Source organism: Podarcis erhardii, assembly GCF_964252035.2.
Source record: "Podarcis erhardii genome assembly, chromosome: 5".
NCBI lineage: Eukaryota > Metazoa > Chordata > Lepidosauria > Squamata > Lacertidae > Podarcis > Podarcis erhardii.
Genome location: NC_138509.1, coordinates 47421397 through 47441981, shown reverse-complemented (window position 1 = coordinate 47441981; position 20585 = coordinate 47421397). Strand labels below are relative to the sequence as shown.

Genomic DNA, 20585 nt, shown 5'->3' with positions numbered 1-20585 from the left:
TTTAGCTTTTTAGACTTTTTAAAAAAGTTGTCATAATTTAGATTTCAGTTTTTTAAATGTTCAAAGTGCTTTAGATTTAATCCTCAACACACCTTCTATGAAGTCCCATTGGACTCAGTGGGACTTAGCATGATGCCATTGTTTCTGCTTAACATTTACTTAATGTCATTTGTGAGCTAGATTCCAAGTAGAACGTAGAAAATGACGATGCCCAGAGAGAGATTTAAGTCTACACCCCCAACATTTGTATGACAGTTCGATGCATGGGGATGACAGACTGACTTTTTTGAAAAATGCCACCCCTATATTATTTTCGCACATATGTGAGCTGCATCATTTCTGTGCAATGGGTCACAAATATAGACTGGCTTTTTTTAAAACAACAAAAAACCACTGGAAATGAGCTTGAAAAATTTAATAAAGTAGTATCCATGTGTGTAAATTACTTCTAAGCAGGAATATTGCAAGTGAGACTATCCACTGAAAAAGCCTGATGATATAAAGGCCAGTAATATGGATTCAGTGGCATAAGCATCCCAGATAATGAATCAAAGATAAAGCAAATAAATATCTCTATCCAGACTCACATTTGGTGCTTTACAAGTGCAGAGAAGAGGCCATTTCATAACCCAGAGGAAGGGAACCTGAGGGTCTCCAGATGTTGGACTACAACTCCCATCACCCCTAACCATATGCATGTTAGATGGGGCTGATGGAAGCCGGATTCCAACAATCAGGAGGGCCACAGATCCCTGTTGTAGCCTGCCAGGGTTTTGAATGTTTATTCAGAGGTTCGTGGTGGCTGGGCTAGCCCTGTCATTAAACAGAGTGAGGCAGCTGCTTGGTGGAGAGAAGTGGCGAGGTGTTGGGAGAACAGATCAGTCCTGGCCCCTACAGGCTGCCCTACACATCCTTATCTAGGGAGGAATAAATCTGTTGATTTTGATTTTTCTCAAATTCACAATTTTAAGTTCAGTGCTCAATGTGTATCAAAGTGTTATATATGACTTCTCAAAACCACATTCTCCTACAATACACATTTTTGTAATCTATTTTCACTAATACAGTGGTACCTTGGGTTAAGTACTTAATTTGTTCCAGATGTCCGTTCTTAACCTGAAACTGTTCTTAACCTGAAGCACCACTTTAGCTAATGGGGCCTCCTGCTGCCACAGCGCCACCGGAGCACGATTTCTGTTCTCATCCTGAAGCAAAGTTCTTAACCTGAAGCACTATTTCTGGGTTAGCAGAGTGTGTAACCTGAAGCGTATGTAACCTGAAGCGTAGGTAACCCGAGGTACCACTGTATACAAGTAATTTTTTTGCAAGTATTTTCCCCCAATATACTGAGTTTTGTAAATTATTTTATGCACACTTTCCCCAGCCATATGCATTTTTGGATACATTGCCTGTCTGAATTACTGCATCACAAAATTTAGAGAAATGATAATTTCAGAGGGTAGCTGATAGTTTGCATTTTGTTTAGGGATGTGTGACTTGCGTAGTTTCTCATTAAAATGCCAGCTGAACCAAATGTCTCTCCTCACCCCATCGAGGGTGCTGTCTTGTCATTCATGTTGAAAGAAGATCCAATCTCTGGTGTAACCATTTTCTGTACTGTACTGGAAGCACCACCTTGATTCCAGCAGCAAAATGTATTGGACTGGCGCTGGATAGTACTGTATTCAATTTATGGTGGGTCCTTTGTGAAATTCACCAGCCCTGACCACTGACTCCTCCCAGTTTAGCTTAACCTTGCCACTTCTAGCCTTCTGAAAACAATAGCTAAGGGAGATGACATCTGAGGTTAATGGGTCAGAGCCTTTCTTCTTGCTCATAATTTGGATACTGGTTTAGATGGGTGTTGGCTCTGAGAGTGCATATAGTGCAGAATGCAGTGAGCTTGTATAGTCTGGTGGCAGGTACTGGCTATGGAGAGAAATTTAATAGTGACATACCCAGGTAAGCAGACTGTTCACCATTCTGAATTCTCTCCGTATCATCAAACGGAATACCTGGCTGTAGAGATTTAACAGATAACTCTTGGAGAATCTCTGATCTGATACTTAAATGCTTCATGAGAATGACAGCAGGCATATTATGCCTGACATTTCCATTTACATCTACTACCTGGGGGGAAGAGAGAAATCAGCCATTTGGCTTTTGTTATGAAGGAAAAAAAAAATACATATATTACTATTGAATCTTGGGGATTATTTTAGCCTGTAGGGGATCAGATAAAAAAACACTTCTAACATTTGTTGCTTGCCTAAGCAACTGCTAAGAAGATTCAGCAGTGGCATTCCTTTGCTGGCAACTATATAGACACCTTTTTAGTAATTAAGGCAAAGATCACACAACACAAACAGAAGCCAAAAATATTACAGAAGAAAAAAGGCATGGAATACTCCTAGATACAGAATTATTTATTGCTTTATATGTGTTCAGTTAATGCTGGAATATGTGGCATGCCTCGTTATCCCTGCATCTACAAGTGTTACATTCTAGGTTTGGAATACTTGTATTACTCATCTCAAGCAGAAGATCTAAAACTTCCACCTGAAGATGACTTGAAAATGACTAGAGTCTCAGCAGACCTCTTCATATATATATACATATTTTCCCTTCAGCAATGGCATTTTCATCAAAAGCAGTGCTGTGTTATGAATATCACAGGCCCTAGGCTAGGCTGCTTAGAAAGTCCCCTTTAGCCAGAACATTTCGAGGGGGAAATTAGTAGACTGCAGTGATGCCGTATTATGAGAAATCACAGGACCTGTTTCACCAATCTGGCCCTGTAAAAATGGGCTTGATCTCTCTTGTTAGACAAAATAAATCAAGTGTGCCACCAACTAGACATTCTCAGTTGCTCCATAACCTTTCCACAGCTCACCTGATTGGAGATCACAGCCCAGAGCCTGTGCACCTCTAGTCCACAGGCACCCAGTGAATAAATCTAGAAAGATCCATTGCACTGCTGTGCAGGACCACAGTTATTTTGTTGACTAGTGTTTTCATGAAATCTTAATCAGTAAAGAAAAAAATAGAAGCTATGATAAAGGAATCAAACTAAAAACTGAGATTATACGCCTTACTGAATATGTTGTAGCTATTTCAGTTGATTTCAGGTAGACTATTTTATGCTTCAGCAGCAAACCTTTAACGAGACAACAGCTGGCTTTAAACACCGGAGGATGTTACATGCATACATGGTATATCAACTATGCCCCAAGAAATCAGAGCCTCCTTAATCCCCCCCCTTTTTAGTATACTGTGATTATAACTTTTCATCCACATCTGAGTATAATTACATGCCCAATTGGAAGTGTGTTTGTCTAGCAGGCCTGAGATTAGGATCTCTAAAGGAACACCTTTTGCTTGTTCAAACCTAGAAACCTCCCCCCTAAATAAATTCACACATCACTCAAATTTTGGTTTGGGTTTTTGGCAGAATTTAGGCCACAACTTTATTGTTTACAGAAAGTGACTGGTTGCATAGGCTCTGGTTCGACTAGCTCCCTGCCATGCAGGTAGCGCTGATCCAGGGCACCAGGATAGGTCAGCCAAGGGTGAACACCTGGATAAGCAGAAAGCCGGGAACTGGCTAACTCCACCACCCAAATGTCCCCCTGGACTCAGGGGTTGACCAAACCATCAAGACCCTGGATTCCTTTAATGGAATACCCTTCATATAGGGATGGCAAGAGCGTTCTTGTATCCCTATCACCTGAACCAGAGCCTATCCGCAACCTTACAAATTGTGACGATTTGCTACGCGGCAGGTGAAACCCAAATGGCAACAGCCAATCAGCCAAGTGGGGAAAATTCCTGCTGTGCCCCTGTCCCAACAACAGACAACACACGACGGCATAGCAAGGTCAAACGCAGAGCCCTAAAAGTAGGGAGAAGTGGGCGGGTGTTCCGAATGCACATGCTGAAAGAGGAAGCTCTGGTTCACGTGCATGGGCATAAATAAGTCCCTTAAACCATTTGGACTGTGTTCCATTGGCCAGATTGCACCCAGCTTTGAGGGACCTACCAATCGGGTGTTGTGGTTGGCCAGTTGTACCCACCCACAAGACAGGGTGTCAGTTTTCCAGGTCTCACCACAATACGTGCCCTCTTTAAGGGAGGACCCAATTTCCCCTCCCCTAGAAATCTGCCCATTGACCAGGGGTGATGCATCCAATTTTGTTGCGTGAAGCAAAATAGGAAGGTGCCACCTGCCATCACTGCCCCGCCGCTGAAGCCTCCCCCTTACCTAGATTGTGTGGCTGCAGCCGCAAAGCGGCAACAGTTAGCTCCAGAACATCTCACAGAGCCTACAAGATCTCATGATATTTTGGTGAGCTCCTGCAAGATTTCACTGGTAGCCACTATCACCGCTGCTTTTCCGCAAGTGGGGTGGTCTACAGGGCCATCACCTCTTTGGGTTCTGCTGGCCAAGGCGGCTGCTTCAGCCTGTCTCATGGTCAGCCTGGCCCTGCCATTGATTGAAATGCTGCCCCGTTCTCAGAAGTTAAACAGGTGGCCGTTTTGTTTGTGGCACCCTAGCTTTGGGACACTCTCCTCACAAGAAGGCTCACCTACCACCTGTAACTGCTCTGCTCTTTTACCTGCTAGGGCAGCAGTGGGCAATGTGTGACCTTCCAGGTATGGTTGGACTCCAACTACCATGAGCTCCAGGCAGCATGGCCAGTGGCTGGGGATGATGGGAGACCCAGTCCAACAACATATGGTGAGCCACAGCCTCCTTATGCCGGGTGGATATTCCCTAGTCGAAGAGAGTCTTAGCAATGTTCATTGGCATTTTATGGTTTTATGGTTGATTTATCATTTTATATGTTTAATGTGAGCTACCTTGGACAATTAATCAGAAAGACAGGATGTAAATGTGTTCGTTAAATAAAATATATAAAACCTCTGCTGGTTTCAGTGTGGGATATTGGGTGTTGTAAATGTGTATGAGGGGGAGAGAGGGAGTGCCATCCTTGAAGTTTTTCTTGGGAATTTAGCAGGATTATTCTCTCTTCCAAGGTGCCTTTATTTTGCGACTTTTAATATTCCAGTATTATTATCTACACATGTTCTATCTTCATGCAGTACATTAGAATCAAGATGTTGGGTGATGGGGTGAAGAAGGATTTTAGATATTTTAAGGAGAAAAGCAATTAAAGCACAATCATGTCCAGGCATTTGTGATCAAGACACTGCTTCTCGCAGTCAGCAGCCAAACTAAATGTAGCATTAGTTACATGAATTAATGTGCATGTTTTCCCCAATGTAAATAGCTAATATGGGGGTGGAGAGGGGCACTAAGCAGGAGTTTTACTGTGGCAGGCAGGACAGGTTAACCTAAGGTTACCAGACGTCCCCATTTCCCAGGGACAGTTCCCAGATTTACAAATCAGTCCCCTGACAAAATACTATCACTCCCATTGAAGTTGAAAAGTGTCCCCGGATTCATTGAAAAAAAAATCTGGTAACCTTAGGTTAACCCTTTCCTCCCAACTCTCTGATCCCAATGGAAATTGTGCTCACTCTCCAGCCCAAGAGCTGCTATTTGCCCTGGAACCAAATATTCTGTTGGCTATCTTTTAGAAAACCAGTGAAGAGCTTGAGGTCTATAGTTGAAAACTGCATGCAAAAGCTCTCACAAAATGCTATTTTCTTGGTGTGAGGGTCCTGATTCTCATATTCCCAATTCAGCCCTTGTCGAAATTTGTTGGCCAGGGGATGAAAACCCCTGTGACTATGGTGAGACTATGGTGACCTCGGTTCAAATCTCAATTCACCCATGTGGCTTGCAGAGCACATCGGGACAGCCATTCTTTCACACGCTAGCCTACCTCACAGGGTTGTTGTGAGAACAAAAATGGGAGGAGAGAGTGGAAGCATGATTATGAAGCTAATAAAGAAATGCTGATTGGGGATTTTTTTTGGGGGGGGGTACTACTTCTGAAATATTTTTGCCTTCTTTAGAACTCTTCCTGGCGGGGCTTCTGCGTCAGGGGAACAGAAAGCAAGCCATTCATCCAAGAAAGCTTTCCTGATGCCTGCCTGCTGAAAGCTTTACCTGCTCCATCTCTGCCTGTGATGCTGCGCTACGCAGGCTTGACAGGAGCGTTAGCCCTTATTCCACCACCTTGCAACCCCGTAAACATAACGGGTGATTTTTCACGCCGTACTACACACTGAATGAGCGTTGGCATTTCGCTCCTGGGTAACGCGTCTCTCCGGGCGAAAATGGGCAACTCCGGATGCTGATCAAGAGAGCCAAGGAGATCCTGCCAGAGGGGAATCTCCCGAGCTGGTGGGCGGGAGGCGGAGAGGCAGGAGAGCGTCGGACCACTAGAGGCACGCAACAGATAGTTTTCCTCGACGGGGAGGGGCATGGAAACCCCCCAGGATCCCTTCAGCCCAGACTGCTCTCGGAAGCGAAAGGCGTCTCTCCTGCCAGGCGTGCTTGGAGCGAGACTGCGAGAGGAAAGGGAGTCCCGGCCAGAAGGCGAAGAGCGGCAGCGCCGGGTGGGCAGCGCAGGAGAGTCAGCAGCAGCTCCAAGAGGCCAGCGCGCCGACGCCGCAGTCGCGGCTGCCGTCTAGGGCGCAGGCTGCACTCCCGGGCGCTTGGCTGGCGCTTGGCATGGACTCGGAGCGCCGCGCTGGACTCGGCTGGCCGCGGAGGGCTCCGGAGAGACGCCGCGCTTGGGCTGAGGTTCTCACCTCCCTGTTGCCTCTTTCCATAGGATTAAAACCAAGGTGGTGAAGCAACCGCCGGCCGAGTGGATCGGACCTCTCACCTTCCTCCACACCACCATCAGCCCCCCCCCAAAGCCCGTCTTCTCTTTGGACCGAGCCATGTGGGACCTCGCTCTGGAGGTGGGGATACGGGTCCTGCTCTTCGGCGTCTTCATGTAAGTAGCCCGGGAAGTTTCCTCTAGACGGCGCCTCGCCTCGCCAGTGCGCACCAACCGAGTATTATTATTATTATTAATTATTTTTAAAAGCTCCGTTGCCAGAGCCGGGGAGAGTTGGAGGGGAGGGGATGGACTAGATGGCTTTTGGGTGCCGCCAACCCGGGAGATCTGTGGCTGCGGGAGGGAGAGGCTCCAGCTGCGCGCCCTACCTGTCAAGGTGGTCAGGGAGGACCTGCGGTACTGAAAGCTTCCCAAAATGAACTTGCCTCCCCTTAAAGCCGTACTCTAACCAAAGGGTACCCTCTCTTTTAACTTAAAAGTCTTTCTCTTTACACCCCCCGCCCAATATGCGAAGTCTGCTAGTGATCACATGGTAGGAAAATAAATGCACTCTGCACGCGCTCAGACACCTTTCTCAGAGGTGTCTCTGCGTGCTCCAGAGTTAAGTCCTGTCACTGGAAACAGGCAGCCCTGGCACAAACGAATCCTGCCGCAAAGAACGTGTTTTTCACTCCGAAAGCTGCCTGAGGGGAGGGGTGTCAAAATGCTCCCAACAGTAAAACATTGACACAGCCGGCCATTGGTTGGTGCAGTTTGTTCCACAGGGGGAAAAGAAATAAAATGTTTTTCTTCTTCTCATGAAAATTAATAATTCTGAAGAATTTGTAAAACAGCACCATCTAGAAAATGGAACATGATTGCAACGTGTGGCTGCAAAGTGTCCCTCTGTATAAGTTCTGTTCATTATCTGCTGGGAATGGTTTAGAAGGGGAGGAGGGGATCAACACCAGGAGAAAATCCTTTTTTTGTTCCTCAATATTTGTGCCTTTCTCTGCTTGACTTACAGTGCAATCTGGTGCCTGTCTCCCCAAAAGTAAGCCCCATGACTAGCACTGTATTTGTTCTATGGCTTGTTTAAATTTTGTCCCGTTAAAAATAAATAATTCATTGTTAGTGGCTCACTTTAGTATCCTATCCATGCTTTCAATTCTCCCTCAACCTGCTTCAACTTTTCTGTTCCTTCTCTTCTCCTCATTATAACTTTCGGTTGCGATCCTATGCCCACTTACAAGGGAGTAAGCCCTACTGAACCCAGTAGCACTAATTTCCGAGTTAACATAGGAAGCTAGCTTATACTGAGTCAGACCATTGGTCCACCTAGTTCAGTACTGCCTTCACTGACTGGCAGTAGCTCTCCAGGGCTTTTACCAGCCCTCCCTGGAGATGCCCACGATTAGACATAGGACCTTCTGCACGCTCTAACCCTAAGCTGCAGCCCTTTCCCAACATGCTGTAAGGTGGCAGCCCTATGGCTGCTTACTCCAGAATATGTCCCGTTGACGTCAGTGAGACTTACTTTTTGAGTAGTCATGCATTGGCTTGTAGTGTCAAAAAAATAATAATGTACAGAAAGTGATAAATAGCACCAAGGTTGCTAGCAGAGTTGTTTGTTTCAATTCCTCACTCCACCAAGGTTAGAAAAAACCATGCTTCCTTTGACCAGTTGAACAACATCAAGGAATCTTGACCTGAGAGCCCAGGTGCTGCAGTGAGGCTTGGTTTATATGCTCTGTTCTCTCCTCCTTGCCTGTGCCAGGAATCTGCTGAATAGGTTCCTCCTGCCTTTTGCTGGAAGCTGACAAGAGGGAGAAAGATGACTGTGATTTGGGACAGAAGAAAACAGGTTTTTGTCCTGCTGCCTCCACAGCCTCCCTGCACCACTGCTGCTTCTTAATTGGCTGGGATGCTTATGTTAGTGTTGCATGTTTGATAATTGTAAAGGATCTTGGACACTTGTGCTGAATAATTTCCACCAAGTGTTTGGCTTTTGTAGTGCATGCTGCAGCTTGGAAGTAGTAGAAAACAGTTGCCGATTCTCATATTCTTTTTTTTTAAAAAAAGAAAGTGAATCAGCTGTATTTGGTGCCTTGTTTTGTCTTTTTTTTCCTTGCAGGGTGGAGGAGGACATGTTATGTAACATAACTTAAAAATGGTGCAGGGTCTATTTTGCTCAAAGGGACTCTGGAGCTCAAAAAGGAATCTTGTGTGCATTTATGAATGATTTGTCACATTTCTTGTTTTTAAACAAAAACTCACCCTTCTGTACCCCACCTTTCTTAGAAGAGGCAAACCACCTTTCTCTAGGGGAAAAAAATTATGTAGCAGATATTCCCCCCCCCCCAATAGGGAACACACTTGGCTTTCACTTTACAGCCTTGAAATGCCACACAGCAGTTGGTAACCCTTATGATCATATTTGGGATGTTCCTTTCTATTGAAACCTGCAGCATGGACTAAGGCTTTGAAGGGCACGTATTCAGCACAAAGTAAAAGAACAATGCAGATCTGTTGAAATAACTTCTCACAAGTGTTTCGTTCGGCAAGGCTACCTTAAGGAGCTTCCAAAGTAACATTAAGGGCTTGCTCCAATGACTGGATGTGAGATTTTTCCATATTCCCTCCTTTGCCTGTTAATACCAGCCTTCACCCTCCAGATACACTGATCAGAAAAGCTTACGGTACAATTTTGTTTGGATCAACTTTTTATTAAGTTAGTGCATGCTGAAAGTGTTCACTTTTATGCTGCTAAGCCTGGAAGGATTTGCAGTGCACATTTTGTGATTTCTGTTCTCTATGTCAGTAGAATATTTGTTTGACTATAGAGAAAGCAAAGGGAGTGGTGTTGGCCCATAATAAAAATCCACATTAGGGTTTTTTATTAGGCCAATCAATACATTACAAAATAGTGTGCATGCTTTCAGTTAAATATTCAGAATAGTCCTGCCTGGTTGCTGAGCGCAGGAGCCAAAACTGATGAGAGGGAAGAGAAAGACTCCCTTTCTATGGGATCTCCCCTTCTTTTTTTAAAAAAAGACCTCCCTCTGGTACCACTAAAAATGACAGCACAGGGTGTTAAAAAGGTTGCAGTTTGAAATGCCCCGTAAGAAAACCCAATGCAGGGAAATCTTCACAGAATTGTACTGTAGGCTATGAGAGGAAAAGAAAACATTAATGTTCCAGCTTGGATTGCCTATAGTGTAGTAAGACACCAAGTGCGGGGTTTAACTAGGGTCACTTTCATTTGCTACATTGTAGGATCTGAATGGGTGGAAAACATATGTGGGGATAAACTTCAATCCTTCTAACAGGGAAACAAAGCAGATATAACTGGATGAAACTCTCCTGCCAAGGAAAGAAGTAGTGAAATATATTCCCTATCCCCCAGGCCACACCTTTCAAGTGAGGAGGAAGGTCTTCCTTTCTCCTCTCTCCTTGGTGCCTTGTAGCTCTGAGTGGGTGATACAGGTTAGCCCCCCCCAAATGGTCTCCTGGGTCTTACAGCCCTGAGTGGAAGCCTCAGGAATCACCGTTCACCTGCAAAAGTGTCTCAGGGTGCCTGTTCCTGCACATACCTGCACAAATACAACCAACCTATTTAACTTGGGCCCCTCACTAATGGTCAGTCTTCAGAGTAGAAAAAAACACAAGCCATTCTTCCAGCTCAATCAAAACACGGGACAAAAAGATTCCCATTCAACTCTTTGACACCAGCCAACAAATTCTATACTGCATATAGGGAGCAATAGATTGTTGTTGGTCAGAAGCTGTGAGGAACACCTCTAGGTGGGGCATGCTTAAAGCTGTTGCTTTCTCTTCCCACAAGCTGGCACGTTGCCCATCAGTGCTTGCTGAAAGCATCAGATGTATCCACCAAGTCCTTTTCAGATGAGATAAGCATGGTTGCATGCATGCATAGATATCCCTTTCTAAATGGAAGTGAATGAGTTCAAGATTGGGATGCAATATAAGGGAGGACAGATCGAACAGCTACAGTCTTCAACCCAGCTGAAGAAAAAGGGGAAATCCCCTTCCCCCCATTCTAAAATCCCAAGTGTTTTGGTTTGTGGATTGGGCTGGCAGTTGAGAACCCCTGACTGTGTTAACTGGGGCTGATGGGAGATGGAGTTCAACAGCAGGCAAAGGTTTGTTGGCTACCCACAGAGAATATGCTCCTGTTAACATTGAAGGTGAGACTAGAGTTACTTCAGAAGAATGGAAGGTGGCAAAATTCTTACTCGGGGAACAAGACTGTTGCTGCATTAAAGTGAACAACTTGGGCGTGGGGCTACACTTTCTGAGATGTTTCATGCATTTCCAGTTCTGTTGGTCTTGAGTTTAGATAGAAGGCTTGTAGTTATTCTCAGTTCTTTTAAAAAAATGAGCTGGTTAACATGCTGTGTAAGACAAAAGTTTACCCTGTACTGGCAAATGTAGAGATTACCATCTTTTGTTAAGCTTGATTGCTTTTTAATTAACATTGATGATCATGCCATCTGATGTTTCCAGAACTGGCTGAAAATGTTGGTACAACTTTCAGTGGCTAGAAGTTACTACTTTGTTGCACATCGATGGCTGATAGCTTCTCAACTAGGAGATTCCCTGTCATGGTTGGCTGTGGGCTGGAGGGTTGTGGTCTATTCAGTGAAAAATTTGCAGTTGCCTAAAAGAAGGAGCCTTGAATGGGGGCTCCTCCAGGTCGAATCTGTTTGTTTCTTAGAGAGCTGAGGCTTGTCCATAGGGAAGTTGCCTGATATTGAGAACATTGGTCTATTATTTACACCAGGCTTTGGGAACATCAGGCCCAGGGCTGAATGTGGTGCTCCAAGCTTCTCTGTCTGTAGGACAGGCCATTCACTCCACCAGCCTTACCCCATGCTCTACTTCCCTGCTCTTGCTTGGCTGAACTATCATAGTCCTTGTATTGTGATGATGCCTCTTGCTTACTGAACGGAGATGTGCGTGTGAACACATTCGTAGAAAAATCTGACTTTTGCATGGCTGGAATGTAGCCTCCTATACATATATGTTGCTCTACTCACTTTTGCTGCTGGCCCCACCCTCAGGAGGCTCTCTTTGAGGTGATACAGCCCCTGAGCCGAAAACATTTCTCCATCCCTGGACTGCACGGAATGGCAGGAACTCTCCACCACTTTACATTGAAGTCTTAGTTGCACTCCTACCTGGAGATACCAGAATTTGAATCTGCTACCTTTTACATCCAAAGCATATAAGATTACCAAGGAGCTTCCTCCTTTTAACTGATTTCCCACCTGTTCCATTATGTTATGTTCATAAACCTTCTACCCCGACTGTGGAACTCTCCCCTCTGAAATTCAGCAGGTGCCTATACGACACAGCTTAAAACTTGGCTCTTTACCCTGGCTTTTGTAAGTTATTAATACCCAGCTGGAACTGCAGTTTTCTTTTTCCATTTCTGTGATTAATTGTTCAGTGTATTGTATTCTGCTCATAATTGTTATGGTCTTGTATTTTTTAGTTAAATAGATTTTGTTGTTTACTTGCCCAGATATCTCCAGATGGAGAGTGGACTATAAATATTTTAAATGAATACATTTGTCAATTGACAGCACAAAAATGCCACCACTCTCTTGACAAGGAAACATTCCCATTGAATAGATGAAAATAATGACGAGGGAATTTAAGTGCCTCGTGTATCTGTTGCTGGAGCTTGGTAGCACAGAAAAATGCAATGCCACTCCCTTCTACCACATATTGGCAAAAGTCATTGGGATTTGTATTGTTGCTGATAGATTGTTAGCTGAATGAGGTTTCAAAAGTACATTGGCCCCCTTCTATGCATATATATATAGAGAGAGAGAGAGAGAAAGAGAAAGAGAAAGAGAGAGAGATGAATAATGCTTGATAAATGTGACATCTTCATGTTAAAGCAGTTAGTCTGTTGCTCCATAAATGTTGTCCCACATAAATTGGTAAGGCTGATAAAATACAGAACAGCACCAGAATTCATACTTGGATGCCCTTATTATGGAAACGACACATCACTAGGCATGGATTCAGGCAACATGATTTTAATGATAATTACAATAGATGTTGTGGAAGCTTGGTTGTTAGCTGATTTGTGATAAAAGAGTCAAATAAAGATTGAATTGTATTTGTCAGGAGTACTTTCAGTGGGACTCCTGCTGGCAAGTGATAAGATTTCCATGTGTGCTAACCACCATGGGAACTACTCACAGATTTATGCTAGCATGATGCATTTTGCTACAATCCTCTGTTATGTTTTATGTGTTTGTGTTTAGTAGAAGGGGCTGGGGTGAGCTAGTGTAGCAGAATGGCTATGAAACTGAACTGCGACCAGAAATTAAGTCCTGGTGGAACAGACATCTCACCTCTGCCAGAAATTAATTACCAGGGCACAAGAAAGTCCTGGTAATTCCCTTCTCCCTAGAAGCAAGAGGGTGATCATACTGATTACAGGAACACATTTTAGATCACTGAAATAATGCATTCATGTCATGACAAAGCATGGTTTGTTGCAGGGATAGACTATTGCAGGAGTGCAGAAGCTGGGGCCCACCCAACGCTGTTGGAACTCCAGTTCTATGAAATCCTCATCACTGTAGTGGTAACTTTAAAGACAACCCCATTTCTCTTAGTTTTCCTTATCTTCCCCCATAGGGCTGATGTGCTACCTGAAAAAGTGAACCATGAACCACAGTTCTAATATTTTTTTTCCAAGGCTGCAGGAACTGAAACTGCACTTTTCTTAGGAGAAGGGGGAGAGTTGGTGAAAGCTCTTTTTGTTCTTTGTGACGATGTTGCAGAGTTGCTGGTTCATCTGGGGCAAATGCTGTCAGGTTTGCATTCTGTATTCATGGGAATAAACTCCACTCTTCCTTGAATACTAAAGTTGGATGAAAGTGGAGAAAGAAAAATAGAATTTTTATCAAGCCAGGTTATCAAATTCATTGCTGGATCAAAAGATTGATTTTAATGAGAAGGGATTTGCAAATTATTACTGGTTTTCTAAGGTATCTATTACTCCAAATACATTTCCAGAGTCTGGCACTTTAAACCACATAAGAGAGACATCCTGTGTTCATTAGTTTTAACTTTAATGAATGAAAAATAAGTACAGGTAGAAAAGTTAACTTGTCCCACCAGATCATCTTTAACAGGAATTCAGTTGATTGTCAGATAACAGTAAAAGAGCTATCTGTTTTGCATATATAGTATCCTGGCCGTGTTCTTTAACTGTGATAGCAAACACCAGTGCTGTAATGGGCTATTTTCTTTGTGTTGTGCATAAAATTCTCCCAATAGTCTGCCTTTCCTTGCAGTACAGCCAAGAATGGTGCTGTCCAGTAGGACAGTGCTGATGCCCCGTTTCAGGACAATGGACAGTACCTATATTTATAGAACAGTGGTACCTCGGGTTACATACGCTTCAGGTTACATACGCTTCAGGTTACAGACTCCGCTAACCCAGAAATAGTGCTTCAGGTTAAGAACTTTGCTTCAGGATAAGAACAGAAATTGGGCTCCGGTGGCGCGGCAGCAGCAGGAGGCCCCATTAGCTAAAGTGGTGCTTCAGGTTAAGAACAGTTTCAGGTTAAGTACGGACCTCCAGAACAAATTAAGTACTTAACCTGAGGTACCACTGTACTTCCACTTCTCCAGAGCACCAACAGTGGTGCAGTGCAAGGGTGATGTGCACAGCACATAACAACCATGAATGCCTGTGCACACTCATGGGACTAGCTTTCTTTTTCTCACCATGCCTCTCTTTTGTGAGCATCCAGGCACTCAAGATTCAGACTGGTTTTTGCGTGTGAATGACCCTGGCTGGACTTGACTAGCAATCTCCAGCTATTTCAAAGTGATGAAAACTCTTGGGCCTAAGATATCGCAGAGCACTGGGGTGTGACACGTATTTGAGTTAGAGTGGGAGTATGGCATTCATAAAAGTAATAAAACTGCAAGCAATTGTTTGAGATGGCATCAGCTGTACTTGATGAATGAGTAATTAATAACCTAATTAAAATTTGAGTAAGTGAATACTCCTTTGCATTTAGAAATATCAAATGGTGAAGGTTACCTCATCCTCCAGGGTGTTCTGCTACTGAAGTTAGATAGCTTAAGTAGCCTAATAATGGTTCAAATCAGGGGTGAGATAAGTGTATGCTTTTGAAGGCAGAATGAAGTGAAGGCTTTTGAAGGCAGAATGTTTGACCTAGCAGGTCTATTCAGACATGATTCAGAGTCATAGTTAGACATTTCTGTGCCCAGTAAGTAGTTGAATATCTATCTGCATCCCCGCTTTACTCTTTTGAGTAATGGTGTTTTTTTTCCACAGGCAGACACAAGAGATAAAGTAGATTGCTTTGCAATCCTGGTTCCCTTTCCTGCCTTTTCTTGGAGAGAAAAAGCCTGCCAGATCCTCCTGTTCTCTGTCCATCTCTGTCTACAGCAGGGTTGGGGCAACCTTTTTGGTATCAAGGTGTGCATTCCATTCTGGATAACCTTTTGGACTGCATGCCTGAGGTAGGCAGGGCCAGAAGCAAAAGCAGGTGGAGAAACAAGTGTACATTTTGTACAGTAGGTTAATTTCTACACACACTTGCACACACCTTTCTATTCTTTCTGACCTTCTGTAGCCACCTGTTTGCATGTAGCATGCTGGATACTGTAGGATGAAATATAGGGTTGAATATCCAGACTTTGGACAGGGGGCTGGGATGAATCACACCACCAAAATGACAACTTAGATATGGCGTTATGATGTTAAAATGAATGACAATGAGGATGCGAGATGGATAATAGAAGTCAAGGGGAGATTGCATGATCTAGAACCTGCTTAAACAAAGGTTCAACGTGGAACCTCAAGGCAGATGTGGGCAGAGGAACACAGACCACTAATTCTACACAGTTTAGTACTGCTGAAAGTGTACAAAGCAGATCGCTACTTGTGGAGACCATAATGCCTGAATAAGGCTTGCAGTGATGCTAAATCAAAATGTTCCTTTTGAAAAGTGTCACTATTTTTTGCTGTTAGACTAGACACAGCACAAAGTCAGAGTGAAGTTTATGGCTTCTTCATAGTTCTGTAGTATTTAAAGGACCATCTTACTTTTTATATCCCTGCACTACATTTATGGTCCATCTCTGAGGCATGATTGACTGCTCTTGTAATGCCATGTTATCACTAACTAGAAATGTGCATGCAGAGTTGTGGCTACTGAGATTATGGAACTCTGTGTCCACTGGGATCAGGCTGGCACTATCTGCAATGTGTTTTAGGCATTAGCTAAGTGTTAATAAAAATGGCTAAATAATAATAATAATAATAATAATAATAATAATAATAATAATAATAATAATATTTTTTATTTATATCCCGCCCTCCCCAGCCGAAGCCGGGCTCAGGGCGGCTAACAACACTAAAACAGTACAACATTATAAAAACCTTATAAAAATTAATTAAAATCAAAATTGATGGCAACCATAAACTAAAGTTTTGTAAAGATTGCCAAAGGAGGGAGTCAGGCTGCGCCCTGACCAAAGGCCAGGTGGAACAGCTCTGTCTTGCAGGCCCTGCGGAAAGATGTCAAGTCCTGCAGGGCTCTAGTCTCTTGTGACAGAGCGTTCCACCAGGTTGGAGCCGCAGCCGAAAAAGCCCTGGCTCTAGTTGAGGCCAGCCTAACCTCTCTGTGGCCTGGGACCTTCAAGGTGTTTTTATTTGAAGACCGTAAGTTCCTCTGTGGGGCATACCAGGAGAGGCGGTCCCGTAGGTACGAGGGTCCTAGGCCGTATAGGGCTTTGAAGGTTAAAACCAGCACCTTAAACCTGATCCTGTACTCCACCGGGAGCCAGTGCAGCTGGTATAGCACCGGATGAATGTGATCTCTAAGCGAAGACCCCGTAAGGAGTCTCGCTGCGGCATTCTGCACCCGCTGGAGTTTCTGGGTCAGTCTCAAGGGCAGCCCCACGTAGAGCGAGTTACAATAATCCAGTCTGGAGGTGACCGTCACGTGGATCACAGTGGCTAGGTCAGGGCGAGAGAGGTAAGGAGCCAACTGCTTAGCTTGGTGGAGATGAAAAAATGGCGCCTTTGTTATAGCTGCAATCTGCGCCTCCATGGAGAGGGAGGTATCGAAGATTACACCCAAACTCTTAACGGATGGTGCTGGCACTAATTGCACCCCCGCAAGAGATGGGAGTTGCCCCCTCAGTCCCATGTCGTCCCGTCCCAGCCAGAGGACCTCTGTCTTCGAAGGATTTAACTTCAACCGGCTCCCACGTAACCATCCAGCCACAGCCTCCAACCATCTGATCAGTGTGTCTGGGGCCGAGTCAGGGTGGCCGTCCATCAACAGATAGAGTTGGGTGTCATCAGCATACTGATGGCAGCCCAGCCCAAAACTCTGGACAAGCTGGGCGAGGGGGCGCATAAAGATGTTAAAAAGCATCGGGGAGAGTATTGCACCCTGGGGCACTCCACACACCAAGGAGTGGCGGGATGACAATTCCCCCCCAAGCGCCACCCTCTGTCCCCGACCAGAGAGAAACGAGCGCAGCCATTGAAGGACTGTGCCCTGGATCCCCACGTCGGCAAGGCGGTGGTCCAGGAGTTCGTGATCGACCATGTCGAAGGCTGCTGACAGGTCTAGAAGAATCAGCAGCCCCGACCCGCCTCGATCCAGCTGCCTGCGGAGATCATCTGTTAGGGCGACCAGAGCCGTCTCGGTCCCATGACCAGCACGGAAGCCGGACTGGAATGGATCCAGAGCCGATGTTTCATCCAGAAACCTACCAAGCTGTTCAGCAACCGCTCTCTCAGTCACCTTACCCAGGAATGGAAGATTCGAAACCGGGCGGTAATTGGATAGATCTAAGGGATCTAATGATGTTTTCTTTAAAAGCGGGCGCACCACTGCCTCCTTCAGTTCCCCTGGGAATGTCCCGGTGCCAAGGGACAGATTGATGATATCCCCCAGGGGGGCCCGCACCTCGTCTGGACACGCTCTAATCAGCCAGGACGGGCACGGGTCGAGAGGACAAGTGGTGGGCTTTCCAGCTCGGAGGAGTCTGTCCACATCGGCTGGGGATATCCGGTCAAAGTGGTCCAATACTGAACCCGAGGACAGTCGAGGGGCCTCCAGTTCCTTTATTGTATCCAAATTGGCAGGGAGGTCATGGCAGAGCAACAGGACCTTCTCCGCAAAAAAGCTCGCAAATGCCTCACAGCTGTGTGTCAAATTATTATTTAAATTTGGCTGTCCTTCGAGGGACGTTAAAGACCGAATTATACTAAATAATTGCGCCGGGCGAGAGCTAGCGGATGCAATGGAGGCTGAGAAGTAGGACTTCTTAGCAGCCTTCACTGCCATCTCGTAGGTTTTCATAAAAACCCTATAAGATGTTCTTGAAGCTCTGTCACGGGCACCCCGCCATACTCGCTCTAGCCGTCTGAGGTCCCGCTTCATTTTCCGGAGCTCCTCGGTAAACCAGGGAGCCCGGTTTCTGCGGGGTCGCAGAGGGCGCTTAGGTGCGATCTCATCGATGGCTGCCAGGAGCTGGGTATTCCAGGCCTCAACAAGCTCAGTCAATGAGTCGCCAGGGGGAGAAAGGTCCCGCAAGGCTTGACGGAATCTATCAGGGTCCATCAGCCTCTGCGGGCGAGCCCAAATCGGCTCGCCACCTAAGCAGGGTGGGGGTGGAACGTCAGTCCTGGCTTTCAGAGCATAGTGATCAGACCATGGCACCTTCATTGAAGGAAACATGATCACATCTATACCGAAGCCAAAGATCAGATCCAGCGTGTGGCCTGCTTGATGTGTGGGGCCCGAAACAAACTGGGAGAGCCCTAGTGCCGCCATGGAAGACACCAGGTCCAGAGCCTGTGAGGAGGGAGTGGCATCAGCATGGATGTTGAAGTCCCCCAATACCAATAGGTTAGGGAACTCCAAGGCCCAGCCGGCCACCGCCTCCAGCAGGCCTGACAGGGTGGCTGCTGGTGCGCTAGGTGGCCGGTACACCAGCCAGACAGCCAAGCTCACCTCAGAGCCCCACACTAGGCCAACACATTCAATGCCGGGGATCGATGGCGATGGTAGAGCCCTGAAAGAACAATCTTCCCGGATTAATCACGCCACCCCTCCCCCCCGGCCCACAGTCCGCGACTGCTGGAGGACGGAGAAATGTTATTGTTCCAGCAAGTCTTTGATAATAAAATGTTATTGTTCCAGCAAGTCTTTGAAGGTGTCTCATATTGTATTTCTGTGAACTCATTGATATATACTGTATTTTATTATGTTCTCTGCATTGATTTGTGTGCTTGGTTTCTACATTTTGTATCTTGTATACCTGATACCATATAAATATATTTATCTGGATTACAAGTTACAAATTGGAACAAAGTGTCTGCTCATTAAACACTTGAAGTAGATTTGGGTGTATTTTTTTTAAAAAAGTAACATGGCTGCTTATAAGATGCATGGACTTTAAAAATACAGCAGTGACAAGGTGGGGTATGGTTGTCATTAGGTAGGAATAATTTTATTTGCTTAGCTAAAAGCCATAACACAACAGAATGCAAAAAATAAACAACAGAAAAAAATTTATAGTTGAGTCACAAATTTAGCTCTTGATTTCCTGGCTGCCAGCCTAAATAAAGGAACTTGCAAAGTATCATGGTTTTCATTATCAAACTGCAAAAAAGCCTACATACCATGCATGCCTTTGCATGGTCGCAATTAGCTTTTTGGTGAGATGCCATTCATAAAAAGAATGCTATTTTGTGACTTTTCAGATTTGGCTACTGCAGCCATGACTCGGATCTAGTGTTGATTAAGGTGACATTGCCTAACATTAAAAATTGTTTCACGTGTTGATTAAGAACAACATCTTTTCAGGGCCATTTTATCATAGCTTGAGATCTTCACTGATTGTGAGGTAATTCACAGTAGAAATGTCATTCAGGGTAATTGGATTGTGCTTTAGAAGCAATATCTTGTTAACAGCATCCCTTGGAGACATGTGTTTATCTGTGGGGTGATATGGATGTAATCTGTATAGACATGTACATTATTATTATTGAATAGTTATTATATTAAATCTGTGTAATCCTACATCAGTTAAGACTTAATCAGCTATTGGTAACCCAGACCTGTCCTTTGTGGGTGGCATAACAAATACATTAACTCATGACTATAGATAGAATCCTACATTTCAGTCCCCATGAGAAACAAGGATAGGAACATGTTTTCTTCTCTCCCACCTTTGCTGTATGATGATGCAAAAGTCCATCAAATTGGTCCTGTCTCTCACCTTATTTATATTTAATCTCAATGCGGGTGTTTTCTGCGGGGTGTGTGTGTAACGGTGGCTCTCATTTACTATTGCAAGTCTCCTCAACATGGAGCGTGTCATTTTTATGTACTTCAAGGTACCAGCAAACAACTGGTGATTTATAATAAGTAGTATTAGTACTAGGTAAGCAGAAAGGATTAAAGCTTTTATACTGGCATGAAATTGTGGTGGTGAGTAGAAAATAGACCATCCAACAGCGCAAGCAATTGATCTTCAGAAGATTATTTATTTAATGCAGACAGAGTAATTTTGTCTCATGCTCTCGCTGATATGACTTGATGGACAGTGAATTGGGGTTCCTCTGCAGAAAGATTTTTGGTGCCTCAGATACAACTTTTTCTTGAAACAGTCTCCTTGAGAAACCAGAACAATTTTATATGATTTCCAGATGTCTGTACACCTGTCTTTTGACCAGTGTGGACTGTCAGAGAGATGGCAAGGAAGGGAAGGGGCAACGGCAGTTTGGTGACAGCC

General features: G+C 44.7%; 1 protein-coding gene across 2 annotated transcripts in view; it reads left to right on the top strand.

Moving 5' to 3' along the window:
* Positions 1-6174: 6174 nt before the first annotated feature.
* PLPP4 (phospholipid phosphatase 4) overlaps positions 6175-20585 on the top strand; it is an 87373-nt gene continuing 72962 nt past the window's right edge. For both annotated transcript variants that reach the window (XM_081863784.1, XM_081863785.1), the window contains exon 1: positions 6175-6914. In XM_081863784.1, coding sequence (XP_081719910.1) covers positions 6859-6914 — 56 coding nt within the window. In that variant the 5' untranslated portion in view covers positions 6175-6858. The remainder of the gene's footprint in view (positions 6915-20585) is intronic.